At 49.0% G+C, this 24,641-nt stretch overlaps 1 protein-coding gene across 3 annotated transcripts in view; it reads right to left on the bottom strand.

The window, feature by feature from the left end:
* The window catches only part of sh2b2 (SH2B adaptor protein 2), a 32,622-nt gene extending 7,981 nt beyond the window's left edge, over positions 1–24,641 (bottom strand). The window contains exons 1-8 of one of the 3 annotated variants that reach the window (XM_088615814.1): positions 24,536–24,641; positions 6,298–7,135; positions 5,128–5,229; positions 3,370–3,461; positions 2,834–2,934; positions 2,005–2,160; positions 971–1,176; positions 404–575 (exon numbers count right to left, since the gene is read on the bottom strand). In XM_088615814.1, coding sequence (XP_088471940.1) covers positions 404–575; positions 971–1,176; positions 2,005–2,160; positions 2,834–2,934; positions 3,370–3,461; positions 5,128–5,229; positions 6,298–7,135; positions 24,536–24,567 — 1,699 coding nt within the window. In that variant the 5' untranslated portion in view covers positions 24,568–24,641. Of the gene's footprint in view, positions 1–403; positions 576–970; positions 1,177–2,004; positions 2,161–2,833; positions 2,935–3,369; positions 3,462–5,127; positions 5,230–6,297; positions 7,136–11,976; positions 13,489–20,968; positions 21,448–24,535 lie in introns of those variants that run through there. The other 2 variants (XM_088615815.1, XM_088615813.1) reach the window with 2 other exon arrangements.

The raw sequence follows: 24,641 nt of genomic DNA, 5'->3' as shown, positions 1-24,641 counted from the left end.
GCTCACCCAAGCACTGGCTGTGCACTATGGCAAGGGGTTCGAGCCTGGGAGCTGTAATGGGGACTGGGACGGGTGCCATTAGTTCAGGGCTCTGTGGACTCTCGGGGACATAGCTGTCCCCAGGAGGATAACCACCCAGGCCCCCGCAGACTTGCAGTGCTGTCAGTAAGGGACGCTCCTCCCCTCCCATCAGTGCGAACCTCCTGCACGGGGCTGTGCAGCCTGGGACATAATGGGAGGGGAGGGGCTTGAAAGCAGGCGGGGTTAATCTGTCTCCATTTCCTGACTCTCTCCCGTGTGCGGTCACAGGGTTTGTAGCGCTGTGCAAAGACACCGGACCAGTGACTCCAGATCAGGTACGAGAAAACAACCGTTGAGGAAGCGGGGAAACGCTAGGCTGTACCTGGTGTGGGGCGCAGTGCCTGGACATAGCAGCGCAGGGTGATGTCAGCCGAGCCTCCAGACTCCAGTGGGATGGGGTGGGTGTGGAAGTGGCGCAGCATGTCGCAGACGGTCTGGAACCACAGGTGGTGGACGTGACATTGCCCGTTGTCATTCACCGACAGCCGCAGATGCTAAACACAGGGAAACGCCGAGGGGGAGAGGTTACAAACACACCAGGAGACGTGACGATTCCACACTGTTTTTTAAGGGATCTCAACAAGTACCACACAGACTGGAATACAAATCCCTGCTGTAGTAATAGGAATCCTCCCAGGAATGGCATAGCTCATGTATGGCTGTATGATGCAGAACCCAGGTTACTGGATGTGACGGTGTTTGTGTCCTGTCTGTGTGCTCAAGGCTGGAGTATCTCTCTGGCAGTGCTGCGCAGGTTCATTAGAAGAGTCTTGAACTTGCAATGTAGGGATGTATTTGTCTGCCGTTTACAAGCTCCTGGGGAGACACCTGCACACAGCGAGTCTCTGAAACAGTTTTGTCAGTGCCCAGCTCGAAGGCTGCCGCCCACCTTGGCCTTGCCCTGGAAGTTGAACGTCAGGACGTACTCGCCCGGGCGCGTCTCGCTCTGCCGGATGACAAAGAGCCCGTGACTGCGCGCCCCTCCAGACAGGACCAGCTGCGCTGCCCGCACCCTGGACAACGTCCCATGGAACCATGGGTAACCAGCCAGGCTGGCTTCGCCCTCTGCGTCCCCGGACTCACCGACAGGACACCCTATTGAACAAGTCACAAACAGAGCTAAGCAACACAGGACGAAAATACAGAAGACTGTCTGCAAATACTGCTGTTGTGGAGTCTCGCTTCCCTGGTGGCAGGAAACCGAGATTCCCTCACACAAGCCTTAAAGCATGTAAGCCAAATAATGCTCGTCACTAGCTGACTGTGACCGACACTCAGGTCAGGATGGGATTAGTGGGCCAGGGCTCTCCCAGGGCAAACCTGGTGCCCTGCAGCCTCCCGGGCGTTTGTAGAATTGTCGTGTTGTCAGTGAGGACAACCTCCACCAATCACCTCTGAGCTTCTGGTACAGGGTGGTGCTGCCTGTGATGCGGTAAAGCTAAGTGGGCGGGTCAGAGGAGTCCGGCACACTTCCTCTTCCTGCCTTGTGTGCGGCCCATGAGCCTCGAACGACACAGAGCCTCGTGGGCCACACAGAGCAGGCGATTCCAAACCCCTATGAGTGTAACAAAAACAACTGGCAATGCTACAGCTGTACAAAATGTCCTCTGGCCAGTTTCTGCAGTGAAAGTTTACCAATTTAAAGTCATGATCATTTACTCTCCCTTCCCTGTTTTGTGGTTTTATGAAACTTGACAGTCTTCTGCACTGTTCTAGATTTAGATGAGATGGTTAACTGAGGTGAATGTAGGGACGTTATCACACAGCCCTTTCCAGGCATTTACTGTGGAGGTCTAAGTATTTCCACAGTCAAGTGCAGTAGCTTACAGTACAGCTGAAATGAAGTAAATAGAGGTAAGAGGAAAAGCTGTCAAGTGGAGTTACTGCACTCTCTCTTCTCCGAGGGGAGGGACGCGCTGCTACCTGTCATGGCCCCAGGGGTCTCCAGAGACTGCAGGAAGGGCTCCAGGGGGGCGTGCATGGGGTGTTCTGCGAAGAGCGATTCTCGGCAGCGGACAGAGGGGGCGCCATGGTGCTCGTGGGCCATGACACAGGACCGGTCTGGTGCCCGGTGCACACCTGAGCGAGGACATTGTCACCAGGTGAAAACACAGCTCCTCTCATCCCATACTAAAAGGTGAACCTAGGGTGGGTGCTTGTTCTGTGAGCCCCCTAGACCCTTCGGCACTTTATCTTTAAACCTTAAGCAAAAGTGCACATTAGTGATTCTAAAAAAGATAAGGATCAATGCTTTATACACCTTGTTACAATTTCCCAGACAAAAAAATATTGGAAAGCAATTGGCAATAATCAGCTAATTCTGTTAGTAAGGATTAGATGATCATTAAAAAACAATGTTTCAAACTGATATACATAAATGTCTTAAACAGGTATTAACATAGCCCTGAAAAAGGAGACTTGAAAAGTACACCTTTGTTGTACAACCCAGTGTTATGAAACATGAAGAGGTGCAACACATCTGGCCACCAGGAAGTATGATGAGGAGGCCACCACGCCAGGGCAGCAAGAAACTTCAGGAGGGGCACCACATCTGGCCACCCACACACTCAGCCTTTAAACTGCAGACTGACTGTGGCTAGTACTGCACGGCTTTGTGAACTGCAGATGGTTACACAATTTGTGCCACTTATTTACATTATCATGGTGTAAAATTATTGCTTAAAAATGTGCAAAGGGAGCGGAAGGCGGGCTGGCTCTGAGCAGAAGGGTGCTGTGTGCTGGAGGACCTCACCTTCCGACAGAAGCTCGCAGCTGCAGGACGCCACCATGGGGAAGTCTTTACCGGCAGGGCCATGGGGGCAGGAGGCCAGTTCGATGTCATCGCCGCTGTCCCTGTCACACACACACGGAAGCCTGTGACTGGAAGGTTGCCGGTTCAAATCCCGCGGCCGGCAGAGGAATCCTACTCCGTGGGGCCCCTGAGCAAGGCCCTTAACCCCAGCTGCTCCAGGGGCGCCGTACAATGGCTGACCCTGCGCTCTGACCCCAAGCTTCTCTCCCTGTCTGTGTCTCCTTGGAGAAAAGCTGGGGTATGCGAAAAGACTAATTCCTAATGCAAGAAATTGTATAGGGCTAATAAAGAAACATCATTATAACATTATAAGAATTACACGCCCACCTCTGGGACGAGACGCATGCACCCACACAGACAAAGCTAGTCGGTCTCCCCAGATGAACGCTTGGCAGACAAAACGGCCTGTTTTAACATGCCTGGGGACGGATTCGTGCGGCCCACCACCCCATCAGCAGGAGGCAGTGCTGTCTCACCCGGGGTCTATGCAGTCCTGAATATCGGCCACCCAGGAGTGCTTCTGCAGGGAGTCGATCGTCTCCAGGATGTATTCTGCACCATTCTCCACCTGCAACAGCAAGGAGCTGCCCTCAGCCTGGGCCAGAACCGCCCATGCCAGCTGTTCAACACATGCTTGCCAAGACTGTCTCGGCGCCCCGCGCCCACCTGCTCACCTCACACAGCGATCACGGCATGGACTGTCCTGGATTGACCCGGATGTACCACGCTTGGCATATATGATACTTTTACCATAAACACTTCATTTCCCTCATTTTCAAATAAATAAAGAGTAGGTCAGTGTCCTTATATTGAAATGAAAACTTCAATTTGCTGTGTCACAGTGTCCCTTTAGCTGGATCTATGATGTCAAGTCAGGAATAATACAACAGAGCAGGACACAAATAGTCACGCTGTCCACCGCATTCACATCTCTGACGCAGATGTTACTGGGGTGCAGGTATCTAACAATAGAACATGATACTGTCAGAGTTCCAGCCAAGCTGGTCGTTCAGGGAGTTCACAGAAATATTCATCAGCTCAGGATGCCAGCAAACACCTTTATGTGTAGGAAAATGGGAATCTAGCCAGCTGCGACACTGAACATGAAGAAAAGCTTTATTTTGCGTTAAGGTGTGAGGACTTGGGGGCACAGTGATGTTGCAGTGAGTGCTGATGCGTAACAGTTCGGGGGTCCCGGGTCTGAGATGGGGTCCTTCTGTAAGGAGCTTGCATGTCCTCCCTGCACTCGTTTTGCTCCAGGTCCCGTGGTTTCCCTCCGCCTCCCTTAGCCCTGCGGCCACGGGCTCGCGGCGCCGTAGTTCTTGTGTGTGCGCAGTGTGAGGGACTGGTGTCCCACAGAACAGGACCCAGTCACTGGCTAGGCTCTCCCATCATGGGTGGGAAAGAAAGAAAACGCTCTGATGGTCGTTAAGCACGATCACAAATCCGTCTCCTCAACTGAGCCTGTGACTGTTTCGGTCTCCATCCCTGTGTGTAATTCCAGTCACATGTACTGAACTGGATACAACACAAAGAGAATGGAGATGGTGACTCATGCCTTACAGCTTTCGCTGTTCCTAACACAGACCTCTCAGCCTGCTGCAACCGTGTCTGCTTCGGGATCCAGTTCCTTAAGCAGCCCGGTCGGCTAGCAGATCGTTAAGGAAGACAAGTGGGATACTGTCGATTGGACGGCCAGATGGTGGAGAAAATTCAAAACGCTAGAACAGCATAAACCACTCAAACTGTTTCAAAATCTGTCACTTCTTGAGCTAAATACACAAAAATGTTGATAACTGACAAGTGTTCTTTCTTGCAATCTCAGCTTGAATAAACCTGATTTCACAAACTGATTTGTACAAACTGAAAGTGTCTCTGTGGGCACCACCTTCAGCACCGGCAAGACAGCTGTTTCCTGGCCTGCTCTCGCAATCGTATCGAAAGGCTGCCAATTGGATTCTATTTTTTTGTGATATTTCAATCTGGTGTCCTTCTAAAAAGTCCCTGTGTGACTTCTTCTAGCTGGTTTAGCTGCAGTTCATTCATGTGGGTTTTCATGTCATCCCTAAAATTGGATGTATAACAACTTGCAGTGATTTGATTTCACATTAACAACCAATAAGGATTACAGAAGCAGTCTGGCATCAGATCTGCACACAACTGTATCTCAGGGAATTGGAAGGAAGTGTGAAGAGCACAAGACATCTTGAACAGAAGAGACTGGAAGACCCTACCTTGAGTACGAAGGTGTTGTCCTTGTCAGGCATTTCCAGAGGCATGGTGGTCCTGACTTCCACAATGGCTGACAGAGGAATGCTCACTTTAGGCTTGGAAGACTAGGGAGGCAAGGAAAGACACAGGAGAGAAGTAAAACATCCAGGAATTATAAACCACTGGCAGCTTCTTTTCCCGTGACACTGCAATAGTTGATCATTGTCCTGGAGTTCCATGGCAATCATTGAGTTTTATTGCAAATTAAGTTCTTATTTATTAACTGTTTAAGATTTCCATTGTTTAGCTTCTGCAGGATTTAAAAGTTGCTGTACAGCAGGAATGGTCTCAAATGACCTGAGATGCTATGCTCAGTTCTTCAAACTGATTCTAAGGGAGGTGGACTGGGGAAGGATTTAGAGGTTGTACAATATGGTGAGGACCACTACCACAAATTACTGCAGCTGTGAGTTTGTGCAGTACTTAATGTAAAAAAAAGAAAATACTGTTAGCAAGACATAAATTACTACTAACATTTTTAAACATAGTCCCCTTTCTCCACCATGTGCACTGGCAATAGAAGTCTGACAATTTTTCTGACATTTCAAGTTGTTTTTAGTCTGCTCCACATAGTGGTGTCCATTTCTAAATCGAATATTACCACCCTAGGAAACAGCTCTTATCAACATGATCACCATCGAAAAACGGGAGTTATAAAAATCTGGACATCACAAGTCCAAAGCTGCATCAGCTGTAATGTCTGAAAGCTGCCTGACTGAGGGACGTCACAGTGACAGATGTGTTCACTCTGAGATCACGTGATCCACGATTACTGCACACGGTCAGAGATCACTCGACTCACCGTGTGGATCAGCACAGCCAAGGGTCTGAACACTTAAGTGTACAATAATGCAGATATGCTAAACACTGCATAGACTGCTGCTTCAAAGGGTCTTGACTGCAAACCTTTAAGCACCAAGCAGTGAAAACTGTGCAGGGGTCTGAATGCAGTTGCAAGGCGCTGTTTACCTGGCCATCCCCCAGCCTCCCCAGTGCCCCCGCTGCACCATGACAACCTCGCCCGCTGTAGGAGCTGTGCAGGGACAGGAGGGACAGCCCACTGCAGGGACAGGAGGGACAGGAGCTCTGTCTGACGGGAGCGCCGGGGACGCCGGAGGAGAGCGCACACCCACCTTGGGCGGCACGTAGAACTCCAGCAGGAAGCGCTCCCCCTCCGTGCGGGCGGACTTGCGCAGCAGCAGCCGGCACTTCTGCCACTGGGAGGCGCCCACGCAGCTGGTGTCGTCCGCCACCATGTAGCGCAGGGCCCCCTCCCTCTGGATCTCCAGCAGCTCGGCCCGGGGGCCCTGCGAGGGGCGCGAGAAGCGCAGGCGCTGGCTCCGCTTGTCGCCCGCCTCTCCGCTGGCTCGGCGGCCGGGCTGGGGCTCCGGGGAGGCGCGCCGGTGCCAGATCTCCTTCACGCCGTCCACCACGCACAGGCTCATGTTGCGCAGCGAGAAGCCCTTCTTGAACCTGGCCTTGGGGTGGCCGGCCGACACGTCCTCGGAGCTGCGGGACTGGCCCAGGGGCGCCCTGGAGGCCTGGGGTGGGGGGTTCCCCGGCCCGCTGTCCATGCTGTCCAGGGACTCGCTGGAGGCCCCCGCCTCTTCTTTGCGGCGCAGGTAGAGGTCGCGGCCGTAGGGCAGCGGGCAGCTCTGCAGGCCCACGAAGGGCACGATGCTGTACTTGGCCGTGCCCGGGGAGCCGGGGGTGTGGGCCCGGCTCAGCTCGGCCGCGAAGCAGTCTAGGAAGTGCCGGGCGAAGTGCTGGGAGAAGGTGGCGTCGGCGCCCGGGGAGTCGTAGCTGGGGTTCTCTCGGACGAAGCGGCGGAACTTGTCGGCGAAGTCCGAGGCCGAGGCGCGGGCGTGCAGCTCGCAGAACTCCTTCCAGTCGGGCAGCGGGCAGGGCGGCTCGGGGCTGGGGGGGGCGTCCCCATTCATGGCTGCTCCATTCCACCGCTGGGGGGGGTGGCTGGGGCACGGGCAAGGAGAGAGGATGACAGGGCAGGGGGTAAAGAGATGAGATCATTACTGATCAGTTCATGCAGAAAAATGCTGTGATCAGCAAAGATGCCTGCAAACCCGCTGTCACATGCTTCTCTAGAGGGAAAATGAATGAATTAGAATGTGTACTGTAACGAGCAGGACCAGGCTGAGAGGAGAGGGGCGATCTGGGGCACTTGATGACGCAACACATGACATGATGGCAGGTGGACTTCTGTTTGGTCACAGAAGACACTAAGAGAGTGATCTAAAAACAAGAGCAGCATTATTCTCCAATCCCAGTTTCCTCTTCTGCAAATCTAAGAAGCCCGTTGTGTCGCTTGTTTGTGGAGATAGCAGAACTGAAGCCCATCGCCCAGAGATTGTGACAGAGCCACGTGCAAATGCACACAGCAGCGCGTGCAAGAAAAGCTGAATGCAAACAAGCTCTTTTCTGAGAGCGAGAGACTAATACTGTTTCTACAGAGCTGGTTTTGTGTCATCTTATCTCCTGACACGCTTCTCCCTCGGCAAACCTCCGCGATGTCAAGCGATAGTGTCATTGAGTGAAACACTGAACTCCTTGTGGTTTTTGGCCGAGAAGAGACAATTGGCTCCATTATCCTGGATTGAATCCGTTGGCAGCCCTCCATTAACACTGAAACTACCCAACCTACATTTTTACCTGCAACTAAAGCAGAGAGAAATTTGACCATCACATTTAAAGCTGAACAAGGAACGCCAATCTTAACAGCAGGGCCTGCCAGTATCTTGTCCCATCATAGTCCAATCCATTGTTTTACACAGGACCTACAGTGCTGTGATCAAGTCTGCCTTCTATATTAGACAAATATTAGACTTCTTCGGTTCTATGGGAACTGAGTTGGAAGCATCTGGTTCTGATCTTTTTAATTTACTCTGCGGCAACTAAGCCACATCTAACGATGAATGAGAAGCGCCTTCTGTGGTATTGTAGACGATACCTACCTGCTACCTTATCCACAGACGAGCACTGAGAAACAGCCACACACAGCGCTGCATGTGATGGGCCTGGGTGAGCCAGCACAATGGTGTCAGCGCCCTCCCCGGAGCTGGGAGGGGCTCAAGGGAAGTCCTGTCACATTCACTGCGGATTCAGCAATGGCTCACCTCCATGTCAACACCCAGGGTATCTAACAGAATCCGACTGCAAACGCCTCCGATTGGAAACCTGCCCCAGAGCAGCTCCTGCTCCGGCCAAAGGCTGCGCACAGACTGCCAAAGGAGAGGCTTTTCAAACCCCCCCAGTTCTGAGGACGAACACAGTTGCATTTTCCAACCGCTTTATCCAGTTCAGGGCCCACACCAGCAAGCAACAGGCACAGGGCAGGATACGGCCTGGACTGGATGCCAATCCATCGCAGGGCATACTTTGATAGAAACACAACAGGACTAATCTACCAGTACAGAATGTCTTTGAACTGTGGGAGGAAACCAGAGCACCCAGAGGAAACCCACATGAACAGGGGTAGGACACAAACAGATAGCACCCCAGGTCTGGAGTTGAACCCAGGCACCACCTGGGTGCAATGTTAACTACTGCACCATTGTGCTGTTCTTGGTTTAATATCTATATTAATATTCTTTCAGTTTCCATTTTTCTTTTAGCTTTGCAAGTACCTGAGCAAGTGAAATCCACACTTTTCTTTGAATACTCTATGTCTACAGGGTTTATAATCACTGGGGTTGTAGAATAAAAATTCTATATGAAGAGGAGAGCTCTTCTTTTCTGAAGACTTTTAGACAAGTGCAAATTATTACATGCAGGTAGCAAAAATCTAAACCACAGATACAATTGCAAACACTGAAGTTGAAGAAGCTACTTACAGTATGAGAATAAAAATACAATAATTCCTCAAGGTTTTGCAAATCCACTCCAAGAGACCATCAGAGAGTCTAAGTTCTCTGGGGTCTTCTAAAATGTGTTTTTGTGGTACGAGAGAATCAAACCAGCACACTCTCATTCAGATAAAAGCTCTGATACAGTACAGTATATCCCCCAACTGTTTTTTAATTGCAGCATTTTACCTTCTTAGTTATTTCTTTTGTGTTGTGCTGTAATGCTAAATGCTGCTATGAAAAGAATCTGTATGAAGTAAGATTATTCCAATTAGAATGTGTTATTATTGTCATCACTCAGTGAAAAGGGATTACTCCAAACACGCGAAGAGATACATCACGATCCAAGGAATCTCACCAGCGTCTAATCTGACACACAATTATATGGATCCTCAGAGAGAGGCTTTCTGAAAAAGACAGCGACGAGCAAAGAGAAAGAGACGGATGTGCATAGCTTGAGAGCTTTCCAATAAATATTAAAGCGATCCAATTCATCTCCTGAGCTGGGAGGAGGCCAAATCAGACGATTGCTCATTTATGGCCAGTTAACATCGACAATGAAACAGTTTTTTTTGCCAAGCAAAAGGAAGCAGGGAAGCAGCTGGAATCTGAAGACAGCTCCACACATGAAAGGCTAGTGAGCCAGACAAAAAAGGAGCAAACTCTTCGAGGGTGTCAGAGTGTGCGCACGCGCACCGCTGAGCTCAGGCCAAAATCATCTCTCGCCACACCACTCCTCGCTATTCTTCCATGCAAATTTTTTTCGTCATTTTCTAAAACAACAAAGCTTGTTACCCTGTCATTTAGGCTACGTGCAAGTCTGTTCTTCAGAAGTACAAACAATTCCTTCCAAGGTTGTCCAGTTCAGTTTTGTTTCCCCAGTGATCTGTTGTGTACCCATTCATAACACAGACTGGAATCTGCTCTGATATCAGTGCTCTTGTGATTGCAGGTCCCTGGTTATCTCTTGCTTTCTGTTTCTCTCTCATTTCACACTCTTCCTATCACAACCTGACATCTCTGACATCACCCTGCCAGTTTCTCTCAGTGTGTCTCCAAGAAAGATAAGAGATGACATTCCGCCCATAACACACATGATAGCGCCCTAAATAAACACACAACGTCAGAACAAAACATCACCAACAAACATCATTAACCTTTCACTTGTAGAGCTGAAACATCAGATTTGTGAACATTTAGATCAACAGGCACTTTGAAATGATTTTTTGACACACCTCACATTGGAACATTACAAAGTACTATTTCAATTATGTGTTGACCTAGGGCCAGGCATGCAGGTCCATGCCCTGGGGCATCATGGGGTTTCACCACAGGGGTGACATCGAAGGAACAAGGCATCATGGGATTTCACCATGGGGGTGACATCGAAGGAACAGAAGAATGATTGGAGGATAAAGCTGAGCATCAGGGGTGCCATGACAATCCCAGGTCTCTTTACCCACTGGCAAAACGAAAAGCTAATTACTTTTCCAATCAGAAGCACTGATCAGAAGGCATATGCTTGGAAAAAGGATACCTATGATAACAGAAGACGAGGATACTGACCCCTGGGAGCCTAAAACATGCCTGCGCCTGCAAAAGGGAGACAAAAGCACATCCTCGGCTGGGACGTTCTCCTGCTGAGAAGAGAACAGGCAGGGGGACTGCAGTAGGACCTGAGGAGTATGATCATCTGTCCGGGGGTGCACTCCCAGCTCCCCGCCCCCCTCACCTGCAGGGGTGCAGGGCAGCGTGTGTGCGAGAGAGCTGCAGCCAGAGGCCAGCGATCGGGTCTCGTTCCTTCCCTCCCTCTGTGCCTCCTCACGCATCCTTTTCATCCTGGGCATGCTGGGACAGCTCCCTCCACTACACAAACGGCTCTTTCATCCCTCTTACCGGCACTGCAGGGGAGCGAGGGGCGCAAGGCAGGATACACCCTGGACGGGACGCCAGTCCATCGTGGTGCAGACGAACACACACACACACACACACACACACACACACACACACACTCACCAGGGACAATTTTCTCAGAAGCCAATTAGCCTACCATCATGTCTTCGTACTGTGGGAGGAAATAGGAGCGCCTGGAGGAAACCTATGTGAGCACAGGGAGAACATGCAGACTCCACACAGACAGCAGTCTAGGGACTGAACTCCAGTGCAGCAATGCTGGCCACAGCTCCACTGTGCCACCCCCTCCACAAACCAGTACTGTACTAAAAGTTGTAAAACTAAGAGGAGTTATTTTTATCTTCTTTTCCTAGACAGGTCTTGACAGTTCCACAAAGGAAAGGCCAAATGAGTCAAAAAAGGAAGAGAGGTAAATCACACAAAACAAAACCACAAGAATAGAAGTACAACAGTGCCATCAGCCTTTTTTTTACAAAGTGCTATTTCTGATCAGCAGAAAACGTCATTGTGTGAGTGTGAAGACACTGGTTTAAGTGCTGCAAGAGTGTTTTTTAGGAAGTGCACTTGATAATGACACATACACTGATTCCAGTCTGACAGACTGATGGCTTGCACAACACCACTCCAGTTTAGTTCAAATTGACAGTATTGCTCTTGCTCAACAACAGCCAGAGTGCAAGACAAAGCGTTCTCAGATGCTAAAATGTGGTTACAATGTTCATATGGAGATTCTCAAAATATGTTTAATATTTATTAGTAGTTAGCCTTTTTAATGAAAATCAGTACTGTAAACTTAATACAAAGTTTTCCTAGAATTCAAGATATTACACATGCAAACAAGTAAATTTGATCACTGTTATGATAATACATCTTACCGTGTATTAGTTTGTTTTAATTCTTAGCAGAGCAAAGTTTCTTCACTTTACATCTTGTTTTTATTACTATTGTAAATGCAGCACTACTGTCCTGTAATAAAGTTAATTACAGCACAGTAATAACAGAGATTACAGTAAATGAAGTGTACAGCACTGCACTTACTGTAAAAGTGGAGCCTGGACATTGAAGTACTGTAGGTTTATTGAGGTGTTCCCTGAGGAGGGGTGAGGATGGAGAGACAGCAGTATCCCGACTCCCTTTATGCCCAGCCACCTCACTCTCCTGCTCCTGCAGTTTGTCAGGCAAATAGACCGCTGAAATGACCATCTGTTATTTAACATCTTAGAGGGCATTACCCTCATAACAACAAACACCTGACAGAAACTGAATAACTGAAGCAAAAGCCATGATATCTGACACTGCTCTGTAAACGCTGATCTCTGTGAACCAAGTCATGCCTTTACGGGTGAGCTAGACCTGCGAGATTAAGAAGCACAAGTGGGCGTCCGCAAACAGGCGAGGTCAGTCCATGAATGCGGAAAAACTACTCACTAATAATTGTGCATGAATAGGCAAAACTGCAAATGTAGAACTTGAGAATATGGAGATTTTGATGCATTTGCATTGTTTCCCAGTAGGTCCGCGTGCTTTCCTGTGTCCTCCTGGGTTTTTCCACTGGACGAATGAGTCTCACTGCCCTTGCAGCCATGTGTGAACACGATTCCCTCACTGACGCCATGACCTACACTACCACGGCAGTGCTGGCAAGGGTGACCGTGTCAGTCAAGTCAAACATCACAGCAAGAGCTGATGGCTGGCCAGCATGTGTCCTTCCTCACTCAGAGGACAGCACTGTCTAATGCGACTCATCCTACTGACCTCAGGTCCTGCAACATGAAGGACCAAAGCAGTGCTGAGACAGAGCCAGCCTGTGGCCAGTGGCTCGAGTCTGCCCTCCAAGATGTCCGATCCCGAAGGAAGAGAAACGGTAAAAACGACACGGCCGATGAAGCAATGTCAAAACTCCCGGATCAGGAAGGTCAGGGTGAGCGATGAGGGCCGTTGCTGGCGCACGTATGACACTGGCTTTGTTTTCCACGGTTTCAGCGGAAAAAAAGGATTTCACAACACAAACTGCGGGTGCAGCCCATTCGCAGAACAAAAGAGGATGTGGGCCTCTCTCAGGAGTTATTTAGAGGCATTTATTGACATGAAGACAAGAAAAGCTTTTCAATATTGCATCACACACGAGTCATAAAGTAGGGAAGAAAAGACTGAAGCCGGCACCAGAGGGCCAGAACGTGAGCATAATCCTTACACCTGTAAGCAGACAGTCAGTAATCAGGCTGATTTACTTTTCCCACTGAGTTTTGATCAGATGACGATTGTCCTGTCTAGGGATCCTGAAACCTATGCATTATAGTCAGCAGGTATTCCTGCTGATGCTTTCAGTAAGGCATGGGACAACACCCACAGGCCAGGCTAAGGAAGAGGTCGTTTCAATTTCCCTTTATGCAGCTCGTTTTCATCAGAAGCACTCAGGAAGACCAATAGCAAGAACCACAGGTCAGGACCTCCGGGCTCACGAAGGAACAGAACCACAGGTCAGGACCTCCGGGCTCACGAAGGAACAGAACCACGGGTCAGGACCTCCGGGCTCACGAAGGAACAGAACCACTGGTATTGCTCTCCTGGCCTGATGAACATATGGCTGCTTAAGTCTTTGGGTTGTTTTTTTGGCCACAGCTTGCAATTGGATGAAGCAGTTGGAAAATGGATGGATGGGTCAATTCACCCAGGACCCTGCAGGTGGTAGCAGATCAAACCCCCACCCCCCCCAACTCCCACTGCATCAGTTGTCAACTTGGGCACTGGAATGCAGATGAGTAACCCTGTCCCTGGCATGCAAATTTGGTCTAAACTCTGACTGGCCCTTTGTGATGAATCTCCCTGTTGTGACAAGCCAGCAGTGAGTTATTTGTCATCCATGTTTCACTGGCAAAGCCTGGATATAGCTGAAGGTGCTGCAGCGTCTTCCCTATAAAGCTATTTCAGCCGTCTAAAGCAGTTAACACTGCCTGCATAGACGGCCCCTATATGAAGGGGACACAGTGCCCCATTAAACTGGGTATCTGTAGACCGTCTGATTGCTTCAGAACTGACTCAGGGTTTTATTCTAATGCATTTCTCTCTGAAAACCCTCCAGACGCTGACCTGGTCCTTCTACATGCAGAAGAGGAGGTATATTCTTACACTTCTTCCCAGGCTGCTACACCTGTACCAATTACTCAAGCCCCATGTTTGCCTAAAATATATACTTAGATAAATCAGATCAGAAGAATGAACACATCCAGGCTTAGGAGATGGGATTATTCCCAAATTCTTCTTTCTTCTCCACAAAAGAGCAAGCGACAAGGTACCGAAAACAAACCCACTGGGTTCCTCTGTCCTTGAATCTTAGCTACAAGCTTTCCCTTTAAAAACCGGGAGCGGAGACAGAGTCAGCTAAGCCCCAGACACTACTACAAGAGGCGCTGCGGACAAATGTCCAATCAGTGCGAAGCAGAAGAGGCCCAGAGGGAAGCAGCTCTCAGCTGGACCAGTCCTGGCAGAGCAGGGAAGGCGGAAAGGTGATTCCAGGACCTGCCAAGCGTAGATTATCTGGAAATGAGTGGCAACTAACAACCCTGTACTTGCAAAGAAAAAAAAAAGCAGAAAGCTGACTGCTAATCGCCCGCGACCACCCAGGGGACCTGTGTACAGTCATACTTTCTAAGATTAGCTTGTGAGGCAGTCATGTGTGCGCTGGGCTGCCACATTATTTAAAGACAGGAAATATCCGCTGGAAAGAGAAGTAAACTGGACTGACTCGCTCGCTCACAGCCTCCGGCTCGATTCTACCCACACAGACGCACAAGGTCTCACCCTACAAAGCCTCATCCTGGGAACCTGTATGGTTCTACTGTGTTATTATTAATTTTATCCAGCCTGCCCCCTGGAGGTCAGATTTACCCATCGTTCTCATGCAGGTGGAGCAGTCGGGGTAAAAATCTTTGCTCAAGGTTACAGCAGGTGTGTGCCCACGGGTGAACTGGGCCCACCAGGACCCTCCAAACACGAGTACTGAAGCCCATCCTATTTTATGATCGGTTTCCTCTTTCTCTGATAGTAAGGTATCAAACTTTGCTGCTGTAGCGAATGATATCCCCTTGATTTTCCATAGTAAACATTGGGAAGGGTAGCATTTCTCTCGTCGGACTGGGATATTTCGTTCCCACTCCCACAGCACATCTGCTTTCACACACTACCCCAGCAGAGTGCACACAAGCTCGCCCGTCATGGCTCACGAGGATAGAGAACTGTCAGTCAAACAGCACCTCACTGTGCAGAGCTCTCAAATCAGGGGGATGGGAAAACTGAGCAATGAATTAGATGAGCCTCATTAAGAACACTGTGAAAAACCCGGGTCACCACGCTACTAAAAAGATATTTCTGCTATGGCACCAATCCAGAGAAGAGCTATCAGGTACGTTCTGGGTCTTCAGGGAATGCCCTACACTGGAGGCTGAAGGAACCAACTGAGGCTTGACCACAGAGGACTGCGAGAGGACCCGGTACAGGCATTCGGGATGCAAGTCAGCGCTCGGACTTCTCCAGGATGAACAGTGAAACACGAACCAGGGGAAATAAGTGGAATCTATGCAGAAGTAAGATCCCAGTTAAATGTCAGAACAGGATGCCAGTGGGGGAGTGTGGAACAAGGTACCCAGCCATGTGGCTGAAATTGATCCTTTCACTTCCTTCAAGAAGCAGCTGGATGAGATCCTTCCACACATTAAATTATAAATTCTGACCAGAGCAGATCAGCCAAATGGCTTCCTCTCATCTGCAACCTTCGACCGCCCAGAAATTCATTTTATACAAATTTGTATCATTATAAATAATTCATTTTATTTTATAAACTTTTGAGTTTTCCCTTCTCTGTGCCTAATGGTTAGGCTATTACTGCACAATACACTAAACCACTTCACATCATATCGTCACCTCTTAGTCCACTGGAGGGAACTGCAGCCTCTCATAGCACGCAATGGGCGCAAGGCAGGATACACCCTGGACAGGACGCCAGTTCCTCCATTTTCCCAGGAGCCAATTAACATACCAGTATGTCCAGGCACTGTGGGAGGAAACCAGAGCACCTGGAGGAAACCCATGTGAACACAGGGAGAACGTGCAGACTCCACCCAGACAGCGCCCCAGGTCCGAAATTGAGCCCAGGGCCCCAAGGGCTGTAGGCTGTAATGCCAACCATTGTGCTGCCCTGCTTTACATAGACTCAGCAGGGTCTGAGCAGGGCCTCAGTGGTATGTTTAAAGAATGCCAGAACACGAGAATCATTAAGGCATGTTAACCAGCTAATTGATCCCAGAATCTCACCCATCGATCACTATTTAATCATTCTTACCCAAGCGTGTCCCGTTACCTGTGTCTTTTTACAAACTGTCAGATGCTTTAATTCTAGCAAATCATTATGCAAGTGCAGAGCTATGGAAGACCACGCATCACTGTTGTCCATTTTTAGCCTTGCTATTAACAGCAAGGCTAAAAATCAGCTACAAATCAGCTATTGGCAAATGCATTTATCCACAGACTACATTGTGCTCTAAGGATAACCAACCACAGCTCCTGAGGTACCTACAAGGTTTCTTCTGCGCAAAGACAAGCCAGAAATTTGCTGATAGTGGCACAGCTGATCTGTAATCTGAATCTCCTGGTGACAAGACCTTTACCTTAATCATTGAACCACCCAGCCTCCTAGTATAAAAGGAACACTCAGCCACCAAGCTGCATCTCATATTACTCATGTAATTATATAAATGGCTGTGGTACCATAGTCAGCAGTCCTATGAAGATTAATCCTGACTAATCAGATAAAAACAGTTTGTTTTCGGTCTTTATTTCCCTCTAATTTTACTTTATTGGCATTGAGATAAAATGCTTCCTCGAGTGGCTGACTGATCTTCTCGCAAGCATCCCCCCGGCCGCTACCCCCTCCCAAGAGATACTCAACAGAAACATCCTGTTTCTCTACAAACAAAAACTTCCTGGCACATTTGGGTTAAAGCATGAGTTGAGAGTTGACTCATGCTGCCTACACAGTCAAAGCGCTGCGATCCGTGTTCATTGTGAAACCAGTCTGAGAGCTTCTGCTAAATTTTACAATCAGTGGTTCTTTTCCCTCTGAGTGCTGGGGAAGCAGCACATGACTGACTTATCAAAGAAGCTCCTTTGCTATGATTTCCTGCTTCAGGCTGAATCAGTAAAACCTCTCTTATAGACATTTACTGTGACGTACTGTGGCAAAACGAAGTAAAGTGACAATTGGGGGGACAAGGGCAGGTAGTGAAGCACAATTAGGCAGAGTAACGCATTATATAAACTACAGGGCTGCTAGTGCATTTATCCATGGTGATCCACAGACTACATTGTGCTCTGTGACAAACCAACCACAGCTCCAAGGGTACCTACAGTGATTCTTCAGTTTAAGTCTCTTCTGCGCAAAGATGAGCATGCTTTCAGCATGCTAAGACAGCAAGAAAAGGTCACAACATGGCAATCGACTGTGTTAAACTTGGGTTATGCCTGAATTAAATCAAAGATTCAGCTGCGGCTCATCTGTTTTATAACAGTTTTAGCACATACAGCTCATCTGTGCATCTGGGACTGTGGAGAGGGCGCTACACTGCAGAGACCTGAGCTCAGATTGTGGGCTGTACTGCAGGTGAGCTGTGCACAGGAGACCTCACCCAGCAGAGATCCACTGAGCCTGTGCTTCTCCGCTGCCTGTCCTCAGAGCCTGACTCACTCAAGGAGGCGTCGACGGGGCTGTGCATCAGGCACACTGTACACTCAGATATCCTGCATTTAAAAACGCGTGACGGGGTGGAGCAATGGGAGCCTGGAGGGCTTTACAGGCACTTGCAATTCAGAACCGATTAACACTTAAAGAAAACCCGGTAATCTGATTTTGTATTCCTAGAATTAAATCACAGATGGAGTTAAAAACTGGAGGGCTCAGAGGTCTTCAAAGCCACTCTTTACATGAGAACGTAATGCTCTGTATTGCTACATATAAACAGTTAAACTGACCCTTATAAACTAGTGAGTATTAAATATAATCAATAATATTAAAATACAAGACAATCACAATGCAATGCAATGAGTTATTAGAAATACAAAATTAAAAAGTTTGCATATGGAATATGTAACAAGTTAATATTTCAATATAAACTATAAACAGATATATGAAATAAGTATTTTAACATAAATGGATTATATAGAGATACAAATGAACTTAAATATCATGTCTTCGGACTGTCTTCAGCTAAGGCTGTGACTAAGAATGAGCACACAACAAACGTCAGCTTTGTTTAGCTGAACGATGTTCCAGAGCAATCACAACCGAGAGAGTTTCTCCTTTCTTTCTGACAATTTCAGAAACAAAGCTTTGACATACATTTCTCTAATTTTATTTCCATGACACCAAGAACTCCGCACCTTCACTGCGTCCTCAATCACACATCATCTGATTAGGGACATGCACTCTGTCCTGACGTGTGTCATAAGAAAAGTTGTCTTTTTTCTGATCACTTCTATAGACAGACTTGTGCAGCGAGCTGAGAACACAGTTTTTCTCAGCTGACCTTTGTAAACAGTCCACATTCCCCAAGGCTCTGGTGTGTACTGGAGAGCAGCTGCAGTATGTGTAAATAAAGTCACGGTATAAGTCCATTACCACACTAATGGCACCTTATAATAGATGTGTATGATTAACTATCTGTGTGGAGTTTGTATGTGTTACGACAGCCAAAATGAAAGCTGGACCCTGTGCTGTCAACCCTATGCAGAACAGGTTTTAGTGAAAACCGGGTGTACTTATACAAAAGCGAGCAGTCGATGTAAACACATGAGGTTCAGGAAGCAAACAGCAGACAGGTAACAAGGAAACTCTTAAGCAAGGAGCTCCAGTGTTCCAGGAAACCCAACACTGAGCACTGGGATGTTGAGAAAGAGTCCTTAAGTACTCTGGTGTGGTGGTGACTGACTGGGTGATTAATGAATGCTTCTGCGTTTGCAGAGATTAGAGGAGGCTCGTGTCTGATTGTGTGAGGCTGTGACAGTACAGTACTGTATGTTCGCCCTGTGTTCATGTGGGTTCCCTCCAGGTGCTCTGGTTGCCTCCCACAGTCCCACAGACATACTGGTACTGTAGGTTAACTGGCTTCTGGGAAAAATTGGCCATGGTGTGAGTGTGTGTGGGTGTGGGAGACGGATGGACAGACTGAAGGGTGATTTACCGAGCCTACTGTATCACAGTGGTCTGGAATAAGGGTTGGCCATGCTTGATACTGAAACGCAAACAGTATCAGAAAGACTGAGGATAAAGAAATACAATCTGTTTCCCTGCAGGAGCACACTCTTCTTCACCCTCATCCTCTCAGGGAAGACAGGGGAAGGAACACCAGAGAGACTCCAGTGGATGTGGTCACACCACGCCTCTGAAAGAGGGCTGCTTATCCGAGGACACGACCAGCGGGAAGCACCACAGCTCTGAACCGAAGTCCCTCCCTCTGCTGTGCCGGGCTGGCGTGCTAGTGATAATATCCCTCACAAAACAGGCTGCGGTGCATCATTGTCACCTGAAGGAATGAGGAGCGAAGCCACAACTATGAGCCCATACCCCAGAGGACCGCTGTGTCTTCTGGTGTTTATCCCCAACTAGCCTCGCTGAGCCTCTTGCTAAATTAGACCTTTGAAATTTTTCCTTTCCTCAGTCTCTGGCTTCAAAACACTTGATTGCAGACCTGCCGTGGAGAAGACATTCAACAAAGAGCTTCCTCCATTTTCTCTCCCAGCTCCCTTACTAAAAGGCTGCTGCCTTGTTTCTATCTAAACCGCTCTTACCAGGTGAACAGATAATGGTGTCCACGCACAGGTGCTCCACGCACACAGCACGTCCTGAGCCTCACAACCAAGCACATTCATGAGCCTCGCTCGGAACGGAACACACGGCGGGGCCGGACCCTCTGTAGCAAAGCACAGTGATATCTCAGTAAAAGGAAGGTGAGTTTGACCCAGGCACACTTGATCCAAATCGTGGTCCAGCGTAGAAAAACTAAAGCGAGCTTGCAACACGCCAATAGCGCTAACACGCGTGGGAAACGTAAGATCACCCGCGAGTCAACGAGGTAAGGCTGGGTTTAATTCACCTAAACCAATTCAAACTGATTCGACACTGAACGATGTTGCCGCGTCTGATTGATTCAATATTTTGGCAATTAAGAAACTCATCATCGTGATCCGAAGACACGACAGGAAAAAAAGTTGTATTTTTTGTGATCCAGGAGCATACGGTATACCACTATTCCCATACAACAACACCAATAATAATAACAACAACAATAACAACATGCAAGGTATTTCATTCCTTCTTAAAAATTAGCTAAAAAAGGACGGCGAAGCTCCAGACGTTTCTCAGATGACGAAGCAGTCATTCACCTGGCAGGTCTCGGGATAAATTTAGTGAGCTGCCCACCTCGGTTCCGGGGGAACAGGCCCTTTTCGGGGTGACCTGAACCCGACCCGTTTTCAGGCTGAACTCATTAACACGACGCGCGCCTCCCTCAACTCTTTAGGACCTGGGAGAGAGATGGGGGGGGGGGGTAGTCCGATCACCCTCTCTCTCCTAAAGGGATTAAAACATAAACCCCACAGCCCCAGCGGGAATACACAAACCACCGTGATAAACCCACGACCGCGGCGTCTGGCTGATGATGCGAGCACTTCGCGCGTCCTCCCCGGACGTGTTTCAGCACCACGGCGCGCTGGCGAGCGAATGGTGGCGAGCGAAAACAACAACAACACGGTACCTGCGAGGGAGAAGACACGCAAAACTACCTCCTCGGCGACCTGACACACGGACTCCGCCGTCCTGAGCATGAGGGCGACCGTCCAGATAAACTCTCTCACTCACCGACACCGAGAGACGGGGCTCGCCGGGCACACTGACCCGAGCTGTGCCGGGGGACGGAGGACGGTGATGTCTGAGTTTCAATAAAAAAAAACGGATTAATCAATCAAACGTCGCGTCCCTCACCTTGTTTACGATTCATTGCATGGCGCTCCCGGTGATGCCGCTTTCCCGTGAATCCTAGAACGGGTCTGTCAAACACCCTCCTCCCGTCGGCAAACGCGAACTCCGCGGACGCGCTTGGGCGAGCGGGGCTCCTGGGCTCTGCAGCCGCTCAGCCACAGTAACTCTCGCACAGACACGGGGGGCGGCTCTGCGCCGCTCCTGATGCGTTTAGCAGACACTGCCGAGCCTCTTAAAGGAGACGCGCGGCTTTGTGGTTGCCCGAGCCCTCGTCTGAGCCACCATCCCCTCTGCCCTCCATGATCCTGACCAGAGGGTGGCTTCTGTTGTTGAGTAACACGTCCAGAGCGACCCCACGCAAATACAACCCAAGCCCTCTCAAAACATAAAGAGAATTTATCAGAGCAAACACGTGGTGTGCCTCTTTTTCTAACGATCCCCACAACCGTTTCACCGAATTCTGAGCGTACGTGAACAAACACGGTAGGTACACGCCCTGGTTATTAAAAAAAACCACCTGAAGCGCCCAGCAATTTTCAAAATAACCGGTATCTCTCTATAGACTGTAATTTACAAATGGAATTTGAGTAAACAGCTCTTCAGTGTTAAAGGGCGCTGTGCGACTCAAAGCACACAGGAGTGTACAGAGGAACAGATGCTACAACTGCCTTTTCTTGCCTTTTTGCTTGTGAAATTTACTCATGCGCCAGTTCAGAGGTGATACTCCTGCACTATAATGCATTGCATTGATTTATAGATCAGCAGCAAACTCAAATATACAGTACACTGCTTCAACCCTAACCTAGAAATTAGGACATACTTGCATCTTTACACTCAGAGTTGTGGGTGTGGTGACTCAGTAGAAGAACACCATTCACGAACCTAGTCCTAGTCCAAATGCCCGCTCCTCACTGTCAGGAAAGGAAAACTCCTCAGCTCTGAACCCGCTCCCACTCCCTGCTCATTCCCTCTCTGCAGAGACACCTGGAGCAGCAAAGGGAGACTCCACACCCCTCCCCAGCACTGCTCCTCCACAGACCCAAGCCTCCTGCGGCTGGGGCTTGACTGCCCTAGGGCAGCAGGGGCAGACTGGACAGAACCATCCAGCGCTCCTGGAGATGACAGATCAGGCCCATTGAAGCAGGGTGCCTGTGGACCTCTGCACCACTAGGCAGTGAGCTCACTGTCCACGTGTCTTTCTTTTAGAACAGGACAGACCCTGGGAAAGTGATGCCCTGGTGCACACCTGCCCCCTCTGCTGTCTTCAAGGCCTGCAGGTTCCTCTGAGGCAGACACGGGTCCCACTGATGATCCACCCACTGATGATCCACCCTCTGACGATCCACCCGAAAAGGGAGATTTTTACCTGATAGGAAATGCGGGTCAAGACACAACCCTGCTTCCCTGACAGGAGACATGGCCGGTGCCCTGCCAGGGTGCCAGTTAGGCAGCGCAGATGCCTGGAAGAGAAGAGGGCAGGGCTGTGGGCTGAGCAGGGGGCAGCAGCGCAGGCAGAGGCAGAGAGGCCAGAAAAGGCACGTGGAAAAGTGTGGGACCTCCTGCACACTGTTGCTTCAGGAGAGAAACGCTTCTACCTGCAGCTTGCAAAAAAGTAAGAATAAAGACAAAGGCGAATGAGGAATACAGCCTGAAGATATCAACTGACTTTCTCATTATTGCAGAAATTGACACATTGAGCTCCTAGAACAGGCTGATTCTTTAATTGAAATATTTCTGTTAAATTAGGCCACCTTATTAGCTCAGTCCTTTTTATTTTAGAAAACAGAACTCCTAATTCTAATTTGCAGGCTGCTAATTATGTTGTACAGACATGGGTGAGAATTGCGCTGTGTCCAGCGCTACTTCAGTAAGCATTCTTCCTGGGTCCAGAGACCCCTGGGATGAAATCCAGACACCTGCTCATTAAGCTAGTATGTCTGAAGCAGCTCTGAAGCCGAGCAGCTGGCAAATGCAGCTTCTACTTCCACCCAACTCCTTGAGAACTCAAAATGCCGAATATGTTTAATAAAGTTCTTTCCTCAGTAATCAAGGAGGAAAGGAAATGTGACCGGGGCTCCTAGGACACAAGGATGAAGGCCATGCGGAGCGATTCCCCCTGGAATGGGAAACTCCACGGACTGGGACCTCTGCTGCTGAGCCTGGCGGATACTGTACTCCAGCCCAGCCAGGATCCCAGCTCCAGCCGCTCCAGTCCGCGTCTCCCGCTGTCCTGCATCCGCGGATTTCAGAGACACTGAAACTGGATCCTTGAATGAAATTTAAACTACCGCTAGAGGGGAGGTGGAATCTACATGAAAACACCTCTCTGGCCCCCCAGCAAGAGTGTTTATCTTGGTTGTCAAAACATACAGGCCTTGTGCTATTAAAAGCTGCTCAGGGAAAACAGACGTGCAGTTTTTGGAGAGAGATTTTTTTTTCTTTCTCAGCATCTCTGTGGCTTGAAGCTGTTGCTGTGTTATGAAGACACACACGTCCACAGCTGGAATCCACTAGGATGGCTGAAGCTTCAACCAGTTTACATGAGGTATCGTTGACATGCAGGTTAAATTTGTTACAGCGCACGAAGTCATGAATAGCCTTGTTACATTGTCAGTACCAGGACACAGGTTCATGTGTTTGTAGCTGTAAAAGCCCCGATCTTCATGCAACAGGCTACATGCAGAAGGAATTTGGTGTGGCAGGTAAAGTAATCTCTCTAATCTTTCCTTCTGGAATCCAAGAGCCCTGGATGCCTCTACCAGCAGTGAGCAAGCCCCAACACGCTCACCTGCGCACAAGAGAAACTCCCGACCCACTCTGCTCCCAGCAGCGTGCTGACAGAGGCTAGACTTGACACCTCACTGCAGGAGAGTCCCATCTCCTGCATCAGACCCTGGCCTGAGCAATAGTCGAGACATCAGCTGTAATAGCTGATCCTGAAAGACGAATTTCCCCATCTCCTTTCACGACAGCTCCCTTCTCCCAGCAGGCACACTGGCGTTTTGTTCTTGCAGCCTATCCTCTCCAAACCCACTCCTTCTCTGCGGGGCTAGCTACAATAGGGGTCCACTCTCCTCTACCCTCCAATTTTAACAAAGCCACAGCCCACCCTTTCCAGAATTAGCATGCACTCCAAAGGTGCTGAGACTTTCACACTTGAACAGAATGCAAGTACAATCTGCATACTGCACTCCAGTGGTGTGACTCCCGAAGGACAGGTCTGGTATGACTGACTGACATATAGTTGATTTGGAGTGATTGCAGCTGTGATGTGTCCTCATTGATCTAAACAAGAGAGAGCTTCCACCTGAGAATGCAGCTTGCTAATTGTGCAGGGGTCAGTGTTCATCTGATTCTGGAACTTCAGCTGAACTGTAATCTAGGGTGGCCCCTAGTGGCTATTTGCTGCAAATACATTTAGGAACCAGCAAACACCTTCTACAGGAGTCAACCCCCTGTAAAGCACATGAGGAAACTGAGTGAAAGTAATGATCTGCCATTGCTTTGGTGTGCAGGGCCCAGCATTCCTTTAGTCTTGGTACTCTCAACATTTCTTCCCAGAATGCTGACCTTTGGTACCATTCCCTTGACAGTTGGTCCATCCCTGGTCCTGGAGAGCCCTACTCCAGTTAGTCTTGTAGGTCATCCTAAATCAGACATAAGATCTTGATAAGCA

The sequence above is a fragment of the Lepisosteus platostomus genome, chromosome 22 (genome assembly GCF_059453375.1).
Source record: "Lepisosteus platostomus isolate fLepPlt1 chromosome 22, fLepPlt1.hap1, whole genome shotgun sequence".
NCBI lineage: Eukaryota > Metazoa > Chordata > Actinopteri > Semionotiformes > Lepisosteidae > Lepisosteus > Lepisosteus platostomus.
Note: the sequence above shows the minus strand (reverse complement) of the source record. Positions and strands in the feature narration are given on the sequence as shown.